Raw genomic sequence first — 16,053 nt, forward strand, 5'->3', positions numbered from 1 at the left:
GACACCAAAAACTGCATCCTGATAACCACCACTATATTGGCAATAAGACACATCTTTGTATCCATTCCAGGCTAAAACATCCTGACCTTGCTTTGCATGTGATTAATTTTAAAGGGAACCTGAGCAATACAGGAGCACAGTTGCCAATCTCCCATGATCATGTTGTTTTTTCCTCTTTATACCTCCCAGTTATGGTTGTCTCTAACACACTTGGTTGCATTAATGCAGTTAAATGAGTTTTAAAGCAATGTATTACAGCAAAGTGTATACACAGCGTGGTGCATTGGGCTACCATTCTTTATGAATAGTATATCAGTGTAATTCAGAACACAAGCACTGTTACACACCATTAAAGCACAGATATAGATTATGTGAGCGTTGTGATAATAAAAGGGGCTGATTTATAAAAGCTCTTCAAAGCTGGAGAGAAAACACTTTCATTAGTAAAGCTGGGTGATCCAGCAAACCTGGAATAGATTTCTTCAAAGTTATTTGCTAGCAAATGTTTTGAATCCTGGACCAGATTCATTACAGGTTTGTTGGATCACCCAGCTTCACTGATGAAAGTGTATTCTCCCCAGCCTTGGAGAGCTTTATTAAATCAGGCCCAGTGTTGTGAGTGCAACCCATGTCAAATAATGGGCTTTTTACCACAATGCAGGAAACACATGTACCAGACTACAATTGCCAATCTCCCCTGATCATTTTGTTTTTTTCCTTTTTAAAACTCTCACTCAAATGCAGAGTGTATATGTACATGTGAGAAAGACATGCAGACGGAAGGAATTTTATGGTACAAGCCATCTGAAATTTCACAAGACAAACCCTCGCGTCCCAAATAACAAAAATAGTTGGCACTGATGCCCACTCACCATGACCTTGCGCAGCTTGTAGTTCCGTGCCCTGATGTCTTGCATTAGCATCTCGAATGGAGTAAGTTGATATTCAGTTGGCAAAGAGTTAAACGTCTTATCCCGCACTTTCTTCAGCTGCACCCCATGTCGCAGATCTCTCATCAGCTGCACCCACAAGCGAGCCTGCAGAGCACACGACACCAAGTGTGATGCGCACAGCGCAGAAAGCATTGTCCAACGTGCCAAGCTATGCGCCATGCATGTCCAACATAGAAAATATTGCATGACGCACAGCACAGAACAGAATGTGAAACAGAGACCAAAGGAAGTCAAATGTGGGACACAGTGATCGCAGGACATGGCTCCACAATATTACACAGAGGTGTGCGAAGGATAGAAAAGGTTTGTGCTCAGGAATATGTGACCTCTATGCAGCACTCACTTCATACTTCGATATTAGGATCTTACAGGTGAGGCTATCAAACATCTTGCACACTAACTCATACACCTGCCTTGTGTACAGGGAGCTTTAAAACCCGTGCAGGGCCAGCGTGGACTGAACTTCGAGCAATGGGGCGGGATCAAAGGGCTGCTATCATAAAAATATTGCATTAATATTACATCCAGTTAATAAATGTGATAATTGCCGGTATATAAATTAACCTTTTATCTTTTTGATGCTTGATCTACATATTGATATACAAACCAAGCTGTCCAGGGAAGGAGATGGAATAACTATTACAGGCAGGGATTTCTCAGTATAGAGAACAGTATAGTATGGAAAGCGCCGTACATACTCCTGACGGTGCATTTCCATCAGCTGACTATTTTTACTGATTGCATTGTTTGTATTTTATTTTATATTTTTGCTCAACAGCTTGGTTTGTTTGTAAATGTGGATGTTAAAATAAAAAAGAAGTCCACATATTGTATTACAGACATATGACTATGATAGGGACATTAGATTGTGAGCCCTTTGAAGGACCGTTAGAGACATGACTATGGACTTTGTACAGCGCTGCATAATATGTTGGCGCTATATAAATACTGTGTAATAATAATATTATACCAAATTCAGTAATACCATCACATGTTCTAACATGTTCTATACAATAATATACTTTTCATAATAGCGATCTCTTTAAAAAAGGTGGAATCCTGCACTAAGTGTGCAGCAGTAAAAATAATAAAACATTATAATCCCCTATTTCTATACAGGTTATGGGTCAGTGACTCAAATTCAATGTCAGCATGACATCTACGGGACCGGCATTTTTATAAAGAAAGATCATTGATGGAAGCCTATTGGTGTCTGCTGCTCATTATTGGTTGAATTTGCCTGTTTGGTTCACTGCCAGTGATCCCAATATTTGGGTGGATTCTGGAGCCATATTTAAACCTCACTGAAATCAACGGGGGGAAATCTGGTGTACAAATATTTAGCCAGCTAAACCTCAGCCAGGTACAGTGTACAGCTTGGTAAGTCCAGGCGATGACAGATACAACGCACAACGTATCTCTCATTGCCCCTGATGCTGATTTTTTTTTTTGCTGGACATTAGTGTTCAGCTTTATTCACTTTGGGCTGAATTGCCAATGTTTGGGTCAAATTTGACTCCAAGCCAATGGCTGTCAGATAATCATGGATACCTAATATAATTTACCAATCTGTCATGGTAGATCAATGAACAACACTCAGGAATGACCACAATGCATGGCAATAGAGCAGAGGACGTCGGGGTGCCGTTCATTCTTCCTTCCCTCTCTATTATTATTATTAATATTATTATTAATAAATAGTATTTCTATAGCGCCAACAAATTATGCAGCGCTTTACATTAAATAGTCTCAGAACAGAATGGGGGCTGTATGTATAGCACTCGTAAGATTACTTCCAGCACCAAAAATCTGTACGTAGCCACACATCACGTCTAAACATTATAGCAGAGATCAACTGCTGCGGGGAGACACTCGACAGACCTGCAACAGCTCTGCCCCATCCTTCTAATTAAGACGATGTGTCACATCACATATGACATCACATTACTTCTATCTTCTAATTTTCTCCAGATCCAAAGCCCAGAAGATGAGCCTAGAATCTCAGTTTGTGGGCTCGATGTTGGCTGTGACCAATAGTGAGAATCCCAACAGGGTTCCCATGCTTGGAACCTTGAAAGCCACTTTCTGGATTTAATGGGGCACCTGATCTCAAGTGGTTAACATTGTTCTAAAAACTTCACCTGCCCAGTATCAGTCCTTGGAATACTGTTATTTCTCCCTGCCCATAGATCTAAAGGTTCCATGGATGTATTGCGGCTCGGTGAGTAAAAGTTGATGTCTGTACATTGGTCTGACACGTCAGCCCTACAGAACACCGACCAGCAATAAATAACAGAACGGTTTTAGCCATTCCCCCATCTCTATTCAAAGAAAAAAAGTAAATTTTGGCTTTGGATGCATTTTATTTTCTAATCGGTAGTATTATATTTTATGACAGGTTTGTGTAATAGGACAATGTGTTATTCGCAGAAGATAATCAAAGTTCATTTTTGATTGCTACAACCTCTGTAGGATGATGTCAGACTTTGGTATCCAACTGAAGACTTTACAATTAAAGGGAACCTGTACTAAAAAAACACATGGATGCATATTGCTAACCCTCCGAAAATGCTAGCTACCTGGCTAAATGTGTTACTTTTTTATATGTCCTGATGAACATTTTTACCAGAACAGAAAGTAATTGGAAATCCAAAATCTTAAAGTTGTCAATGAACCAGAAGGCAACTATCTATCCTAATTCTAGTTGGGGTTTCTGGACTGGGATATTGACAAAAAAACTTGGCAATATTTAAAGACAGCACACACTTTAATTCCATTGTACTCCAATGCCCCTCAACTATTAGGCTAACCCAGCTCACCTCCTTCCCCCCACAAGATGCATACGTACTTTGCAAACATGCTCATGACTTCCAGGCTTTATTAAATGCCACCAGCAGATTATTGGGGTTCTATGGGACCTTCTCCCACGTGACTCCCCTCTAAACATGGACCTACAGAGCTCTATGGGAAGGTACAGCCCAGGTATGGGGAGCAAAATGAAAATCTGCAACTACATATTTATTCGGGAAGGGAGGTGACTAGGTGGCCTTATTTGAGAGGGTAATATGATGAGGTCATGTAGGGTTCCAGCTTCCTAAAAGCCCCACAGCACCATCAAATCCCGCCATGTTCCAGACATTCACATCTTTCACTCTTCCTTACCCAGTCTGTGTTCTGCAGATTCCCAAGTCCATCTGGTTCAGCCTCCTCCACCCGCATCTTTATCAGAATCTGTAGAACAATATTTGAATCAGTATTGTGTTTACTACTACAGTCATGTTGGGAGCCAGTGTTCTCTCCAATTTCTTACCTCTTTGGCCTCCCGTATTTTATGCAGGAAAGCTTGAAGCTCCATCGTCTCTGCAAACAGAGCCCTACAAACCGCCTGGTAGTGGATCGGTGCCTCCTTGGGTTCTGGAAGGTGGGAAGCACAGAAACGCAGGACTGCTAAATAGCTGCGTACCACCCGAGGTGGACCTTCTTCATCCTCATCCTCGGTGCCTTCATAGCCCTCATCAGTCATGGAGCCTTCTGAATCGCTTGCAGCCATGAGGTCAATGAGCTGCTCCAGCTGTGGACTAAGTTCTCGTTCTTCGCTCTCATCCAACCCCCAGTCCAGTGCCCGATAGATAGCAAAGCCCAAGCACTGCACCATCTGTATCAGAGGAAAATGTTAGATGTTTAGATAAACTGTTTCTGATTATGCAACCCAAAAATCTATATTCGAGTTCAAAATGGAATAACCTGAAGCAACCAATCAGGATCATGTTCCAGAAACAATAACGAAGAGAATGGAAGAAAATAAATCCTATTTTAAAAATGTTCTCACCAGAACAAGTGTTCTCATTAGAAGATTTGGAAGAACCTTCAGTTCAAGGATTTTATATCATTTTCTTTGCCAATACAAAAAGCCAGCAGAACAAAAAAAGATAATAAATTCTCCTAAGCATAATACGGCAGTAACAACCTGACATAATCTCACTCTTCCCTACACTAACCTCCAGCGAGCTCTGTATGAGAAGAAAGTTTGTTAAAATGAAAAGGCAGGAAGAATGCCCTTTCCATTGTCGATCAGGGAACGCTCTAAAAGTATAATCCATTGTCTAATGCAGTGTTTCTCAACCTTTTTAACATGGGGAACTCCTTAAAAAGACCTTAAGGTCTTCAGGGAAATCATTCTAAAATTACTATATCCACAGCTCACAGTATATTAGTAGGATGGTCAGTGGGAAGAATGTCTCTTACATTGCTGGCCAGTGGGAAGTCACCCTTACAGATAGTCAATAACATCATTGGAGATCAATAAGGCAAACCCCTAGAACCCCTGGAAACCTCTGGAGCAGTGGTTGCCAACCTTTTCGGACCGATGGACCACTAAACTCATGAACTTCCCCCGATAGTGACATCATGATGCCAGAACCTGACCACCGCCCTGAGGCTGCGATCTGTACGGGAGACATGGTCCGTGGCTCTGGCCGGTGTACCCCCTCCCCAGTAGGGTCCTTCTGCTGGTCCCACTGGGGGGGCGCACCAGCCAGAGCCACGGACCACTGCGCTGCTCTGGAGGACTCCTAGGGTTCCACAGAACCTTGGTTGAGAATGGCTGGTCTAATTAGACAGTCCATTTTAGCAACGCGCCACGTTTTAGATGTGGGAAATGGGTGGAAGTGGGAAAATATAACACTGCCTGGAAACATTGGATCTTGGCCATTGGAATGCCCCAGGCTTTGGGCATAGCTAAAAAAGCATTGGGGTTCCTGCAGGTATTTGCCTGCACTTTATACCTTATATGGTTTTAGGTATCAGTGTTTTATTAGTGAGTATTCTATTGTATATAGTAGTGTGTGGGGCAGCACGGTGGCTCAGAGGTTAGCATACCTTTGCAGCTCCAGGTTCCAGGTTTGAATCTCAGCCAGGACACTATCTGCATGGAGTTTGCAGGTTCTCCCGTGTTTGTGTGGGTTTCCTCCCACATTCCAAATAAACGTAGTTAGGTTAATTGTCTTTCCCCCAAAATTCACCTTGGACTGTATTAAAAAGATATTTGACTATGGTAAGGACATTAGATTGTGAGCCCCTTTGAGGGACAGTTAGTGACTATAGACTCTGTACAGCGCTGTACAATATGTCGGGCTAAATAAATACTATGTAATAATATTAATACTAGATTGGACTGACGTGGAAATACAGCAATCCTATGAACTAGAGAAAAACCAAACCACAAAGCAATTATCCTATTTAACATTTATTTAATTATAATTCAGTTTTTTAACCAAGCTGGCCTAAAAATGCATTGATATGCAGAAAAGGGGGAAGTTTCTGCAATACAAATATAGAAATTATAATAGAATGGAAAAAGAATAATAGAATTAAGGCAATTCTGTACTCAACATAAAGAAATCTGAGCTTCTTACACCTTAACCAAAGCAGTTCAATCACATGCCACACATTGAAGCTCCAATGTCCAAATTGATAAGACTTTGGCTGGAAACCACACTAAAGGCAATTAAACTCTATGACCCCCTTCCTCCCGGAAATACAGATATTTCAATCATTCAGCATTTACCTGAGTCTCTGTGAGTGATGAAATGGGGGCGCTTTCCGTGGTCCCTGGAGAGAGAACACAATAACATACAGATGAGATTAGTGATCACAAAACCCACTTTAGGAAAAGCACTTTACATTAGTCACAGCCTGAGGCTACACAGCGTGCTTGGACCTTAAACCACAGGGGAGACCTCCAAAGGAAGATTTGTTTATTAGAACTCTATTGTTTCCTCTTCTTTTGCCTGAATCCCAATTTAACAAATGCCCTGGTTTTAAATGGAAATTATACAGTAGGGAATGTATTGAAGGTATTATTAGCCAAAAACCCATTTACTTTTATATTAAATCAGCAAAATATATTTAAAGTATTCCCTTGCTTTGGAAAGTAGGCACAACCTGAGCAGGAAAGCCTGTCCCCTGCCAACAGAGAAGTATCTTTCTTCTTTGTGGGAAAGCAGTGATCTCTCTGCAGTGATCCTACACAACCAGAGCTGTATAATCAGTGGAGATAATGAGCTTTGCTGAATGCAGAACTATTGTAAGTTAGTGGGACACATCGGATCTCTGCACAGGGACCATCGCAGATAAACTTAGGGTCCTATTTTGCTGCTGCTGGCAGATATAGGTGACATGCTGATTTTTTTCTGCAGTAAGACAAACTTAGTTATCTGTTGTTGTCTTCTTTATAATGTACGCTGAGCTGCAGATGTACACTCCACATTCTCAGTATGTCTATACCAGAATAAAAGACCCCCATGCGCAGGAATTCAATCATTCCGGCCCAATCAAGATGGCCAAGGAGCCTGATTCCAGAACAAGAACTGGTCGTGCATTACAGTCCCATAGACTTCTATGGAATTGTCTTCAGTCCTATAGAAGTCCTATAGAAGTCTATGGGTCCATTAATAACCAGGAGGGACCAGAGAAGTGAATCCTGCACAGAAATGGCACTGTGGCTGTATTTTTTGGTATGCGTGCATCTGTGGAGGGTATGCTCAGGGAAGGGGGCACACAGGGTATTTGCACCCAGACCTCAAATAGTTCTTAGATTACTTTCACCCTCTTTTGTGATCATTTCCAGTGACAAATGAATACTGTACACACAGCAATGTTCTGTTCTATAAAAAGCGGAGGAGGGAGGACAAGCAAGATGCACCCCACCGGGCTCCCTTCTTAGGAATTCAGATCAGTTTATCCTGATTTGGTATTTATCAATCCAAGGTTAGATTGATGAACATTGTACACATGCCAGACTTTCACCCAAGAAGATTTGTCTCGGGCCATAATCTCACATGTGTATTACGCTTTATAATAAAGTTATCCCTTAATCCACATCATTATGTGTGGTCCAGTTTGCACTAACAGAGAGAAAAAATGATTCTTCCACCTTCCCAAAGCCACTTGGATACCTCCTTGAATCAACATTCTGTAATGTCATGTCCTGGGAAAAGTCCCTGAGCTAGGATGTGGTGGGAAATGTCAAGAAGCCAGAACCTCCAGGATGTGCAGTCCCAGCACACAGTGCCGTGTACGAGCATTTGTAGAGCAAACATTATCCAGTAAATGTTGACATAAGCATGTGTTATGACACGGGATGTAATAGTCATATTAATCAAGTCACCGCACTGCGAGTACAGATTACATGAAAGCATTGTTGGCCGGCTATGGCTTGGGTGTGGGCTCAGGTAATGAACCATAGATAAGGAAACATGACGCTCCAACACCTTTCCAAACTCTCCTTTGTGATCATTGCACACAACGCCATCTCCACGACAAGCATGTTCTGTCTAAACTTGCCAAAAGCCATTTCTCATGCCAATTAAATGCCATTAGATTAATATTATTAATATTATTAAACAGGATTTATATAGCACCAACATACTACGCAGCGCTGTACATTAAATAGGGGTTGCAAATGACAAGACAGATACAGACAGTGACACTGGAGGAGGAGAGGACCCTGCCCCGAAGAGCTTACAATCTAGTAGGTGGGGGAATTTACACAGAATAGGAGGGGAGATATGTAGTGGTGGGAAGTAGTGATGGTTTCAAAAGACAGAAGAAGTTGGGAAGGCAAGTTGGAAAAATGGGTTTTGAGAGCTCTTTAAATGAGCAAAAAGTAGAAGCAAGCCAAATAGGACGAGGAAGACCATTCCAGAGAGTTGGGGCAGCTCTTTAGATTAGGAGGAGCTCTCTTATAATAAAATTAAAATTCTGGTAGAGTAGATCGACATAACATCATGCATTAAGCACAGGGCAATGACAGGGTCTCTTTAAAATGCATTTACAGCCAAGAACAGAAATAAAGTATATAATTAGGTGCAAATACATGTTCATAATATGAAAAAATGTAACCTTCCCTACAGCATTGCAAATCTTCACTTTTTGAGTTCCAATGAAGTCTGAAATGTATAAATCCCCAAACTGCATATTTGAGAAAGTGATTAGAAAGGCTTGGAGCTTGCAAGTTCTTCTTTTCTAATGGTCTACAATCAAGCAAAACTATAGCTAAAAATTAAAAAAATGTGACCCAGCAGGTCTTTATTCCATGCGATGCCCCAGCGATAAAATAAAAATAAATTACTAAACACACTCATCTGTCTTTGTTCCATCACAGGCACTGCCATTGTTTTCTCTTTCAGGTTTCCTGATTTTCAGCCGTTATTTGGCCAGACTAGGATGATGCATGGGAGTTCATTCCGTCCTGGCAGCCCCGGGGGAGCCAGGATACCTCGCATACCCTGGCATTATATGCTGAGCTGCAACCTTTTCCAGTGACAGGTGAATGAACAAGAAATGTACAAACAGAGCTGTTCTATTCTATAGAGGGGATTACCCCACTATGCTCTCCTCCATGGAAGTTAACAGCGGTTGTTCCTCATCTGTCATTTTTGAATCTGCCCTGACATGTCCACATGCCAGATTTTTGCCCATGATGAGCACAACCGTTCATCTCAGGGTGAGAATCATCTGATGCCAGTTAGTTAGCTCTATGCTAATGACATGGTCACTGATTCCATGCTTGTGTGATGACGTCCAGGATAGGTGGATTGGCGAGCTATGGTACCAGTGGACTGGTCTTCACAACCAGAACCAGCAGTAGAAGGAAAAGAAATTGGATTGCAAATTTCCAATATTTATATTTTGTTGGACATAATTGGGCTTTAATGTATTAACAAATGATTATGTAATCTGATAATAACACCATGTTCATGAAATTAGACTGATTTCTTGCTGAGCCTATGAAATATAAGATGCATTTTTCGGGTAAGAAAATGACAGCAAGCAAAAGCACTCGCCCGCAATAGATAAAAATAAAAGCGCTGTACCTGTAGTTGTTCCTAAATTAGCTCATAGAACATTTCTACAAAGGGAAGTGTCGCCATCCTGTCTGCACTTTCATGGCTGCTGATCCATTATAACTAATAACGTTCACTTCCAATAGATACATTATTTCTGACACATTTCTCTTGGGGAGAAAAAAAGAACAAAAATGGAAAGGAGATACAACCTGATTCCGCCATAATTAGCAACAGATTGGAGAATGGAAGATTCCAACTGCTGGGGATGAAGAACTAACAGATGTCATTATATACAATGGGCATACAGGGCTGTGTGTGTGTCGAGGGCCCCAAATGTTGCTTTTATCTAAGGGGATCAATCGGATTTTGGTGAAACATGTACACTCTGAGATAAACTCAATATATGGGACTTAAAAGGCCAACCATAATCAATTTAGACATAAATATATCAAAACAAATCTTAGACGTGATATCTTGCTGTTTTTGTATCTTCTGACATGTTGTCCAGCATTCTATTTGTAATAATGGTTATGTTTATTTGTGTGTTGCTGGAAGTTCAGTTTTTGGAGAAGCAGATTTATTATAGTATAATGGTAATTTGTTCAAATGTTCATTATTGCTAGGAAAAAATAGTTTGAAAATATATTGTGATGGTTTTGTGGAATAAGGCTTATTTCTGCTACATTAGTCTTTGAAATTGGAATGTAGGTATGTTTAAAAAAAAAAAAACAGTCTTAATCTGTTATATCTGATGTTATTATATTATGATTTTGTACTATATAATAGTTCATCACAATAAAGAAAAACTTGTTTTTGGAACAACATTAGGAGCATAGATATTAAAACCATATTAAAAATGTGCAATGGATACAACTAAATATTCCTGTCTAGGTTACCCAAACATATTGGAAAACCTTGCTGATTTCAACGCGTTTCACGGAATAAATCCGCTTCTTCAGGAAAAGCAGAAGACAGAAATATCTGATTCCTATGGCACATAGAGCCCCGTCTATACAGATGAGAGTAGGCAGTAGCAGCAGTGTAGAAACTATAATTGAAATTTTCTAATACTGTTTAACTTATGTTGTCTCTAGTTATATTTATTGATGGTGATATTGTGATTCACCTCACTATCCATGAATATCAATCAATTTTGTCTTATTTCAATACCCTCTTGTAGTATTCATTGTAATATTGTGATGTGATCTATTCTCCGATTTGGGTTTAATTCTATTCCTGCTTTGGTGTGCCTGCATGCGGAGTCCCCACTTCATTATTTATATGATTTTTGGTGAAACATTCCAGATTGAACAGTAGCTTTTTTTTTCCAAAATATCTCTGTGAAAAGTTCATTAAAGAGACCCTATCACTACCCCACGCATATTATAATTCAGAACTTAAGTATCTTTGCCAAAAATATTTCATTTTTAACCATAATACCCTGAAGATAGCTGTTTTCTTCTGCTTTTTCAACATTTTTGGGTGTGTCAGAGTTTCTGGCCACCTGCCTAATCTGCACCTGTTACCATTCACATCAATGCAAGTGTCCCTAAAAACTTCACACTGGGTTTGCTCAACTGGAAACTGGTTACATGTAACTAAATCAAAGCAATAATGTAATTAAAAAGCAGCCTTAGAGGTCATGGTAGAAAACATTTTACAACTGGGATTACATGATAAAAGTTTGTACCGGTCTCCAGCCCAAACTTTTTTGTTTTAGAAAAGTGGGGAAAGCTTGGAACAAGCACTGACTGTGCCCCAATGGGAAGATTTTTTTCCTATTACCTGTCACCTATTTACCTATTACCAGTGACACCACAAAGGGAAACTTTCATTAATTTGTACATGATATAGGGTTCCAAATCTTCCCCAGTTCCCCCAGTAAGTTTGAGCACTTTCCCCTGGCCATGACGTCTTTGTGATATACAAGCTGTTTCCTTCTGTATTCAGATTGCAGGTGGCAGGTTTGCATCATTGTTTTATTCTCTGTTTATACACTGTGGCTGCAAACATTTCCATAGAGAAAGACTCTGACATGAGGCTTGGGTCTGCTATTCCCCAGATTCCATCCAAACAAAGCTTGTAAAGAAGTAATCACCCAACACAAACAATGGTGTCAGCCGGACAAACAGCCGCTGCGTCTACAGCAACTGCAAACATGCCAGCTGATTCACTTCCCTGATTTAATACCCATCACTAGAATGGTCAATCCCTGCCAATATCCACATTTTCCATCAATTATTAAAGCAGGACCCCAGCCAAAACATCTAGTTTGGATCGAGTGGTCAGATTTTTATTGCTGCTTGTTGGATGAGCATTGTCTTCTAGATGGATAGAGAGGGCAGATCTAAGTGTAATTACACTTGAATTGAATTCTTTTAAACATAGTATACTTTGTGGTTTTTGCCCCCCCCCCCCCCCCCCCCAAATCCTAACCCCCCTTGCAGCAGCAAGTTTTAAAGCAACAGATCATTGTAAATTTTACATCCTGCAAGCCTGGATCTTCTTCATATGTGCAGTAGAATCCTATAGACTTCTTTCACAGGAGACAACTCATAGAAATCTATTGCACAACTGCAGCTTGTAAAATGAGGATTTGCGTGTTTTAATGGAAGGCAACCTAAGTGCAATGCTTTAGCATATGCTAGTTTTCATTGTCCTAGTTTGTAACATGCGTACTTCTGTTGTTGCACCAAACATCTGGGGAAAACAGGTCACACTATAATAATCTCTATAATAAAACCTTGGGGTGCAGCTTTAAACAATTCTTGCAGCATCAGACACAGTTGCCCCCCGCTACGTGCTGTGGTTTCATCCTCTGGCCCTTAATCACTATAGGACTCTACAGTGACATAGCAGTTGCGGGAAGGATCCATGGCATGCTGTGGGGAATACAGGCATCTGACACTCCGGGAAGTGTTGAATGCTGGAGGCCGCAGTGTTGGAATGGAGGGGGGATCTAGCTTGGTGGAGAGGTGATTATACTGTGACTTCTTGTGCAGGAACTAGTTGTTACCAAAAATTTAGTAAACAGACAGCATTAAAGTAAAGATGTGCCAATGGATCCCTAGGTGAGATAAAGACATTGCACTATAATACAAGGAGGCTTATAAGAAGGTTTTGGAAGGTTACTAAGGCCAATGGGCCTCATACAGCAAAGAATGGATGGAGACGTAATTTTGGCTTATGTGTGCAAAAAGAAAATGGCACATTTTGTGCATTAGTATTTAAAGACCTGTCAGTGCACAATGATGCAACGTAAACACCGAAACAGATTATGGTAAGTAGATAATAAGCAAAGGGCCACAATAACCTGATCCCATGTTCTTGCATGCTCCTGAGAGAACAAGAAGAAGCACAAAGAGCTGAAAGTAGCTGGTTGGAGATATCAGACTCATGGGATGTTGTGTGGGCCAGCAGGTAATGCCAAGGCACGTACAGACTCCCTGTGGGCACCGAGATTATAATAATGTGATTGCAAAATGTAATGCATGTGTTATGTGTGGAGCCTGGCTATTTAGTAAATAATTACAAGGCAATTATTTCTACACTGCGTGACTGTTTTTATACTAAAGACCATTATGCCAGTCTGAGGAAACTGTTAGGGAAGAGAGGAGAAGTAAACTAGCTAAACTAGAGATTTGTCCATGCCAAGTCTGCCAAGTACAATGTGTGTAACTGAAGCCCAACTCCAACCAAAACCAGTTTTATGTTTCATTTTAGAAAGTGTGAGGAATAGTTAGTGCCAGGTTTTAAACTTTAGATTTACACCCAACTTTACCTTGTTTGTCGACCCCCACACACTAATGGGCACACTCTCTAATACTTTTGAATAAAATTCTTCAGATGTACTTTATATCAGATATCTTCAGTGCTGTTCTGCAACCTAAAGGTTAACATTAACCTTTTTTTCTTATATCATTCATAGGTGGATGGAGTGAGATTTTCCCTATTTAAGGCGTTATTCCGAACTCAGTAATACTTTTTGGTTTTAAGAAGGTTCATGCTGCTGAAAATTCCTTGAATGCATTATCTACCAGTGGCTGAGTTTTTAAAGTACAATGTAAGTGTAAGTTTACAGTATAAAATACACTAAATCTTGGTATTTGATTTCGAAACCATTTTCTTTATAGTGCATGTTATGTGTATATTCAGGAATAGCCATTATTCTATTGATGAGAAAAATCTCACTCCATCCACCTATGAATTCTATAGTATTATATATTTGTTGTTTTCTGTTTTTTTGCTTAACTGACATATTTACATGCATTCGTTGGTATATATCTTTACAGCGTTCTATATTTTTTCTCCATATCCCCTGAGGAAGCTCATGTGGGCGAAACGCGTCAGACAGGAGACTTTGCACTGTAACAGACAATTGTAATTTGAACCACCTGTATTCAAGTTTTTTTTGTATATGCATAAATGCTCAGTCACAACTGATTTTTTTAATGCTCGCGTTAGTAGGTTTTAGAATATTACAATTAAGTTTGTATTTTTACAAAATAACTTTCTCTAGTGCCACTTTAAAAGCCTTCTACTCCTTCCCCTTCCCTTCTCTTGTCCCACCCTCCCCCTCAATCCCAATCTCAATCACTGCCAAATGCTGCTCTAAAGAAAGAGGGTGGATAACGTGCTCCTCTAACAAAAGATTTTGGTATTTTCGTGGCCCTTTAGCAGCCAAGCAAAATGATGAGGGAGTAAGGAAGGGAGTAAAGAAGTTCCTGTGAGTTCTTGTGCAGGAGCCAGTTGTTTCCAAAAATTTAGTAAATGGACTGCAGGAAATGGACTGCAGGAAAGCTGAATATGTGTTACTGGAGAGTAGTTATTAAATGACCCTTCTGCATGGCCTTCCGTGGGTTCACTATGTCCATTGATGGATTCACAGTGGCTCTGTGGCTTCTTCTAGAGTGATGCAAAAACCTATTAGTTTTATGACTGAGGAAATAGTAGTAGTAACCAAAGGGTTGTAGTATCTGGTGTGCATATATATGTATGGGCCGTCACTTGGCCTGGTTGCCAACTCTAGAAATTATCAAAAGAAATAATAGAATAACAGGAAGGGTTTTTGTGGCAAACAATATAGACTTGATAATTTCTCATATTACATATCACAGTGCAAATCATGTGCAATACAATCTTAAGTTTTGCAATGGCTGGTGGTGCAGATCCAGGTCATTGCCAAATAGCCCCTTAGACAGCACAAGATAGTGAACTTCTGACAGGAATATAAGTCATAGTAGTGCAAGCGTAAGTCGATTACCCGACACGTTTCGGCAGTTTTAGGCTTCAGGGGTGATCTTACGTTTAGTGAGGATCTGCACAGAGCTTTGAAGTATACATTCCTTTTCCGCCTGGGCGGAAAAAAGACTTCCTGGTCATTTTCTGATTGTACCCGCCTAAGCGGAAAAAACTTCCTGGACAGTTAATGATTGTAGACAGAGCCCCGGCATGGGGGGTGAAGAAAAGAATGATGAACCCCAAGAATTATGGTTAGTACCCCAAGGAGGAAATCTTAAGGTCCTGGGAGAAGCGGGCATGGAGACCGCGGTCTGTATAGGCTGAAGTGGCCAGTGAGAACAGGCAGCCTGGCTGGGGAAATAATTGGCTTCATAGGAGAAAAGGCCCTTTTAAATAATGAGTAAACCATCCTACTGTCTAACATAATTATACCCTTTACATTCCACAGCGGCAGCAGCACAAACATGACTAGTTTAGAGAAAATAAACATACAGTTACTAAAGGAAAATAATCATGTCTTAGTAAAAATAAAAACAAGTCTCCCATTAAACCACAAACCATTTACAGGAATGTTTCTTAAAGGAGAACCACAGAATTTATTACATTTTTAGATGGGAGCAACCATATTGGTATATATGAATCCTGTATTGTCTATTATATAGGACTGCCCTTTCTACGGGTAAATCATGAGCTCCGGACAATATTTCACCTTCTCTTGTTCTTGGTGAGAAAGTGCCTGCTGATGTTCATACTTAAGTTGAACTTTTAAGGTAACTTACCTGGTATGGTGGCCTCAGGTCTATAGAGCTGGCACCTTTAACTTTAGATTGCCCATGTGTCCTTAAAACTTCAGTATTTTTTTTATGCAAATCTTTTCTACAATTTCTGAGGTTGATATCTGAGTGTTAGCTTTACTGGTCAAAAAGGCAAAACTCCTGAGCCTAAACCTGAAATCAGGTACCATGACTCTTGTGAGGTATAGTGTGCTTTTATTGCTTGAACTTTCTAAT

The 16,053-nt window shown here is 40.3% G+C and overlaps 1 protein-coding gene across 1 annotated transcript in view; it reads right to left on the minus strand.

The window, feature by feature from the left end:
• The window catches only part of SPIRE2 (spire type actin nucleation factor 2), a 47,237-nt gene that overhangs the window by 14,512 nt on the left and 16,672 nt on the right, over positions 1-16,053 (minus strand). Inside the window, exons 2-5 of the mRNA XM_072422606.1 lie at positions 6,520-6,563; positions 4,264-4,608; positions 4,116-4,184; positions 873-1,037 (exon numbers count right to left, since the gene is read on the minus strand). Of these exons, the coding sequence (XP_072278707.1) occupies positions 873-1,037; positions 4,116-4,184; positions 4,264-4,608; positions 6,520-6,563 (623 nt within the window). The remainder of the gene's footprint in view (positions 1-872; positions 1,038-4,115; positions 4,185-4,263; positions 4,609-6,519; positions 6,564-16,053) is intronic.

Source organism: Pyxicephalus adspersus, chromosome 9 (genome assembly GCF_032062135.1).
Source record: "Pyxicephalus adspersus chromosome 9, UCB_Pads_2.0, whole genome shotgun sequence".
Taxonomy (NCBI): Eukaryota; Metazoa; Chordata; class Amphibia; order Anura; family Pyxicephalidae; genus Pyxicephalus; species Pyxicephalus adspersus.